This window comes from Corvus brachyrhynchos, unplaced genomic scaffold, assembly GCF_000691975.1.
Source record: "Corvus brachyrhynchos isolate BGI_N302 unplaced genomic scaffold, ASM69197v1 scaffold145, whole genome shotgun sequence".
Taxonomy (NCBI): Eukaryota; Metazoa; Chordata; class Aves; order Passeriformes; family Corvidae; genus Corvus; species Corvus brachyrhynchos.
The window spans coordinates 137513-144145 of record NW_008238344.1 but is presented as its reverse complement, the minus strand read 5'-3'; the positions used below and the strand labels follow the sequence as shown (position 1 = coordinate 144145).

Genomic DNA, 6633 nt, shown 5'->3' with positions numbered 1-6633 from the left:
TGCAGAGGTCCAGGCAGTCCAGTTTGGCCAGGGATGCCGAGCGCTTCATGTGGGAGGGCGTGGTGAGCCCTGCGTGCCGGATCCGAGCCTCTATCTCCTTGGCCCGCTGCTTGACCAGCCCGGGGCTGCTGGAGCGCTCCTCCACGCTGCGGCTGCTGGAGCTGTGCGGGAGGCTGTAACACAGGAACGAGATGTCCAGAAAGTCCATGTTTTCAGCATGCTGCCTGCTGAAGTCCTCACTGCTCAGCTGCCTCGAGATGCCAGCACTGCCCTCGCAGAGAGGTTTGGGACCATCCCTGAACGGGAGAGTTGCATCTCCCTCGGTGCCACACGGCGTGACCGGCTCATCGTCTGTACTCGTGCTCTGCTCGGTGACACCTTCCAGGTGAATGATGTAGGGGTAAGGAGAGGGCTCGAGGCTGCCTGGAGGTGGACAGGTCACCTGGGCAGAGGGAGAAGCAATGCCGAGGTGAGCAGATATCCCACCGCCTTCCTCGCTGGGGCTGCTCACGGTGAAGGCGGCCTGCTTGCGTACCGTGTGCTCCGGCGGCGAGGGATCCACCAGAGCCTTCTCCAAGCACACCGAGGGGTTCAAGTTTTCATCTAAAGACGGGGTGGCCGTGGCCAGCCCGCCCTGCTCACAGCTTGTGTCGGGGCGCTGCTCCGCAGGCCTCACCGTGAGAGTGTATTCGATGATTTCGATTCTCTTTGGCAGGAGGGAGGGCAGGGATGGCTCCTCCGTCCCGTCAAACGAGACCACTGTCCTGCGCTCTTGTGCCGCTCCCTCCTGCCCCGGGCTGGGCTCTGCGGGCAGGGACTCCTGGGCAGGGGGCCCGAGGGGTGCAGGCAGGTGTCTGCCCACAGGCTGCTCTGCCCCAGGAGGCAGCAGTGGTTCCTCAGCGCCTGGACCCTGAACCTTGTCACCCTCCAGAGCCAGCTCCAGGGGTGGCTCCTCGCTCTTCCCCCGTGGCAGGAGCTGGGCAGCAGGGGAGTCGTTCCTGGAGTTCTTGCGGGTCAGTAAAGTGCAGGCTGGGGCTGTGTGCTGGTGCTCCTGCTCCTGCCTCAAGCGCTCCTCGAACTCCAGCGTGGCGCGCCGGACGGAGCCGGGGCACCACTTGGGCTCAGGGTTGATAGAGCCACGAGGCTCCTGCTGCTCCCCACCAGAGCTGCTTTCCTCCAGGTCTGATTTACCAGAAGACAGCTGCAGAGATGGGGCTTCTTCCTGCTCAGCTGGCAGAGGGTCCTTCTCCTTTTCCTGGTGTCCAGCACAGGCTCCTTCACTCTGTTCCAGTTTTTCTGATGCCCAAATCACCTCCACTGGCAGGTCATGCACCATGTTCCTCTTTGGTGTCTGGCTGAGGTTGGCTGAACCCTCTTTTTGCTGGGCAGGTCCTACTCCCTGGTTGATTGACTCGATCTCTGTGATAATTTCCTTCACAGAAATGGCATTTTCCGAGTGGGATCTCGTGAGATGACCTGCACCAGGCAGCTCAGGGACCTCCTGCAACACACAGACAGGAGAATTACGGAGTGCATCAGCTGTGCTGACACAGGGCAAACAGCAGCAGGGTAGAGAAAACAGGGGTGCACATCCCCAAAGGAACAAAAAAGCATGTGGCAGTGTGTGGAGAGAGATCACCACAGCACTGATCACCAACGTAGATTTTTTTACTGTCTCTGGGACTGAATTTAACATATTCCAGGCTGGATCTTCACTTAGACTGAGATCTAAGAACTTTAATTGCCACAAACCCCAAGGAAAAGGTAGCTTTTTTTTTTTTAAGTGAAGAAAAGTCCAACAGAAAGAATCCTAATACTGCTAAAAGTGCCATTTTGAACTGAAAACATGACAAATTCTGCTCACGTATGGAGCAAACAGAAGTACAGCAAAAAGAATGACCAAGCATTGAAACACTCTGGTTTCCCAGAGGAAAATGGCCAGGGAGGATCCCAATCCCCACAGACACTCTCTGCCAAATCACAGGAGAGAGCACTGGCCTATTATATTTGGAAGAGCCTTACTGCCTCACATGGAGATGGAAAAGATTCAAGCAATTCAGTGTGGAATTTAAATAAGAGAAGCTCCCAGAAAATGATGGCCCAGGACATCATCAATCCCTGTGAGAGTCCTGGAGGCTGAAAAGCAATTACTAGAAAAAGGTACCTAAATTTAGAGGTTACTAAATTTTGTCAAGACCATCTCTCTACCCAGGAGAAGTGAGCCATGACGTGCCCAATCCCATCACTCCAGACCTGGACAGGTTAATTTCTTCCTCCAGCAATGGAAGCTCTACACCTGCCTTGATTTACTACCCCAATGCTGGTACTTCCCAGCCAGGGAAAAGGGCCAGTTTTGCCCCATTCTTTGGTGGATTTCTCAAGTCAGATAAGTATCTGTGCAGATTTGGGATGCTGGCTGGGCTCACGGTCTGGCTAAATTAGTGGGTCAAGTCCCACCTTTCTGCTGTCCTGATGCAAAACTCAAAAATAAGTTTCTCACGAGAACAGCACAGCAGGTCAGGTCAAGGTCAGCTCATGGCCCTGCCAATGCCAGCAAACTGATGTTTAAGGAAAAAGTGCAGAAAAGGGCAAGTATCTAAAAGTGAAGGAAGGGAGAAGCATCTAGCAATCCCTCCCCAAACACTCTGTCCAGTGAAAGCAGGGCTAGAAAATCCCATCCACAGCCACCCCACAGACAGCATCGAGCAGCAGTTCCTAAAAAAACTGAGCAAGTTATTTTAACCTTTTGTTGCTCTTCATCTGTGGAAGAGTCATCTGATGCCTGAGGAGAGTTTCCAGGGCTGTGCCTTCGAGCATCTGCACTCCCATCTGCAGCAGGTGGCACTTCCAGCATGGGCACCCTGGAGACCCCATTCCTCCCAATCCCTTGCTCCTCTGGCCTGGAATGGGAGCAGGTGCGTGACCGGCTCTCCTGGGAGAGCTCCACGAATTTCTCCAAAGCGCTGAAGAAATCAATCCTGTCTGTGCTGAGGTCTGTCACTTCGGGCTGAGGGTTCTGTTGGAGACCTGGGGAATTTTGGTTTGGGGATTGGGGGAAGTCTTTTAAGCATGAAGTGAATTCTTCCATGGGAACCAAGTGCACGTTCATATCAGGCTTAAGGGCATCTTTTTCTAGATCGTCCACTGTCAGATCAGGAAACTCCGTTATTTCCAAGGGGTGCTGGAGCTGCATTAAGGCCTCAGAAGCATGGCAGTTGTCAGGGGGGACAGAGTCTACACAGCACCCCGCCGTACAGCCATTGATATTGTTCAGGTTCAGCTTGTCCTCCATCTGCTCAGCGTGGAAGTCTCTGCAAGTAAACTCTAAGTGGATCCTTCTCTCCTTCACACACACGTCCTCGATCATGTTTGTGTCCTCTGGGAGCTGCTGCTCTCTGTCCAGCTCAGCTGAGTAGATGGGAGACATGGGCTGCTGGTTGTCGTTGGTCTTGGCCTCTGAGATCTGGTCGGCTGAGGTGGTGATCTCCTTTTTGTTCAGCTCCAGCCCAGCCTTGCAGATGGGCTCGTGGTGATCCGAGAGGTCGCTGTCCGAGTGTGAGCGCCACAGTTTGTTGTGCCGCTGTTTGCTGCGGGCAAGGAGAGCAAAGGAAAACAGTGAGTAATTTCCACATACCAGAGCCAGATCCACCTTGTAAGAGGTTGTAAGAGGACACAGCCTACAACAAAAACTGTGCCAAATGCTGGAGGAGTCACTGGCCACAACTGCAGCTTCACCTGAACAGTTCAGGGCCAAACCTGCTGCTGGAAAAGTTGATTCAGTAAAGAGCCACTTTCCAGGAGCTGAATCCCATGGCACCATTCTGCTCCACACACCCCTCGCTATTCCCCTGTGGCATTGGATCTGTCCACTCAACAAATGCAATGTTTAATTGACTGCAGAATTTGGTCCCTTCTCAGCCAGCACTTTGCCATTTGCTAGCAGGTGAGCAGTGACCAGATGAGAGAGAACCCCTTGTGCGGGACACAAGCAGGTGGTGGGCACTGAATAAAGTCCAGTTTCCCTCACGGTTCCTTCTCTGAGTAGCTTCAGTCATCAATAACTGGCTCTTGTAACCAAAGGATAGGGTGGGATGAGTAGAGGTGGGTGTGTGCAAAAATACATAAGATATCCTCAATGGTAAACAAATTAAAACAAAAGCCCAAATTACCACCCACCTTCCACAGGAAGGAAGCTCAGAACTCCTCCAGCTCCTGGAAAGCCCCTTTAGGAAAGTCTGAACCATCAAAAGGCCAAGCAACTGCCGGTGGCATTGCATCACCTTCCTTATCTCCACCTGCCAAAATCCCCAACCCATGCACCTGGGCTTACAGAGAGCACTGGAGGCAACTTCTTGCCATGAAATCCCAGAGCTAGCCCAGGCTGCCAGGGTTTGCTGAGTGGCTACGGCCACAGGGATGTGTTTCCACCCATTGCCCCTAGGAGGAACACAGAAACCACAGAAACCTCCTTGGAGCTGCAGGAGATCTTGCAAAACCCCTCCAGTACCTTGCTGTTATGAGCAGGCGCTCCCAGACACATCCAGTGACCACAGGAAGTTAATTAACAGATGGTACTGAGCTAATTACCGTGTGCCAGCTCACCTGTGGGTGCCCAACAGCTAAGGAAAATAATCCATTGCAGATTTAGCTTTCCAACCCTATAATCAGTGACAACCTTCACGTGCGACACAGGTCCTTTCTCAGGAGAGGAGGGTCAAGATCAAAGGCCAAGGACACTGTCCTGAAGTGCACATGCTCTGTCTCCAATGGTTTTTGGAGCAGTTTGACACTGGCAGCAGAACCAGGCTTGCCCTTAAGGCAGGTTCTTGCCTGGGCTCTGTATGGGATTGTCATCTGACATCTCTGCTCATACAGCCTGGGGAGCTGCTGGTGTTTTCTGAGGGCACTTCAGTGCTCAAATCCAGCCCTCTGCTGCACATCTGATTTTTAAAGTGAAAATTACCCTCCTGTGTGAGCAACTGGCACAGATCTGAGGACCAAATCAGATGTCAAGCACCACTGGCAGAGGTGTGCTGTGCTACCTTCCCATCTCACACTTCCCCAGTCTGACAACCTGCATGAGGTGCTTGATGCAGAGTCAGAGAACAGGAGCCCACGTCCCTTCTCACAGCCCACAGCCACCCCTTGACCTTCCTGGGCAACATTCCCAGTGCTTGTGCCCACACCAGCTTTGGACCAGGAGTCCCCCACACCTCCCACCAGCTCTCCAGGCTTGGGTATAAAACTGCTGCTGATTCACAAGCTGCACAAGGCACAGGAGATCCCATACACCAGTTTCCTGTAACTTATCTATAACTAATAACAGAAACAGGCCTGGCTCAGCCTTGCTGTGTTTATCAACAGAGGGAGGGGACAGTTTAACTAACCCCAGGAAGCATGACAGTCCCAAAGAGCAAAACACACTTGTTGTTGTGACTAAAAGCAGGCAGGGGGTTTTCATTTTACAGCTGGAAAACATATCCCAGTTGCCATAACCCCAGCACAAAACCGTAACTGGATAGTGTGAGCACATGGCTGCCCTCACATACCTTCCCCCTGAAATTGGAGCAGTCACATGAGTGTCAATCTGTTGGTTTTTTTGTTTTTGTTTTTTTTACCTGTCCTGGAATACTGCAGCAATAAACAAGGCGGCCAGAGGGCAAAGCTGAATAACACAAAGAAAGAGGGAAAAAAAAGCAGTTTGGAGCTGAGAGAGGAAGTGGATAAAGAGGGACAGTTTCTGCAGCATGGAGGGGCCATTCCTTGCTTCAGTGAAGCTTCATTTACTGCAGGCTTTTTCGTCCTCCACAGATGTAACGCACTGCTCTTGCATTTTTTAAAGCCTCACAAGTAATCCTGTTTGTGCCATTGTACAGGGACTTGAAGAGTAGGTCAGGAGCAGGGCTGTGCTTCAGTGGAAGGGAAGCCACATGCCTATAAATGGTGGCAGCAAGAAAGATATACCTCCAAAAAAGAAATTACTAAAAGGGAAAAATAATCCTTAACCAAAATGTTTGTACAGGGTGGCTTTGCAGGCATGTCACCAACCACCAGATTGGCAGATTACCCAAACCAACTGGTAGCCTGAGGGCTTAAAGATGTGACAGACCAGCTGGTCCCACACCAGGGCTCCTCACAGGTGTTCACTAACCTGTTGGTGCATTTTTCACACCTAAAAAGCTTCTTTTTCTCCATCCAATCTACCCCAATGAGATCTAAGTTCCCAGTGTGGTCATTGCAAACCACACTGGTCAGGTCATCTCTGGCCCAGAGTTAAGCACTGACCTTTACTAACTGGTGCCAGCAGCATGTTTGGTGTCACATGAGGCACCCAAGGCAGGTGTGGTGTCTGTCCCAAAGGGTTTCAGTCCAGCAGGGCACTGTTTTTTAAAATTATCTATTCCATGTGATCTGTCCTGAGACTCGATACCACTTGGCTGCTTTTTTAGAGAGAAAGAGGGTCATTATGGCAGGCAGGGTTTGGGGAGCAGGAGAGAGGAAAGCAGGCAAAGCAAGAGGTGGAGGATGAAGATCCTGTGGGTGCACCTGGCCAGGGAATAAGTTGGGAGGAGCCCCAAGGTTGTTTACCTGTGCAGAGAGGGAAAGAGGAAGCACACTACCGTGACAGGGGGG

The 6633-nt window shown here is 52.0% G+C and overlaps 1 protein-coding gene across 1 annotated transcript in view; it reads right to left on the bottom strand.

Moving 5' to 3' along the window:
- Positions 1-6633, bottom strand: part of SSH2 (slingshot protein phosphatase 2) — a 29239-nt gene that overhangs the window by 454 nt on the left and 22152 nt on the right. Inside the window, exons 13-14 of the mRNA XM_017735157.1 lie at positions 2744-3587; positions 4-1501 (exon numbers count right to left, since the gene is read on the bottom strand). Coding sequence (XP_017590646.1) covers positions 4-1501; positions 2744-3587 — 2342 coding nt within the window. The remainder of the gene's footprint in view (positions 1-3; positions 1502-2743; positions 3588-6633) is intronic.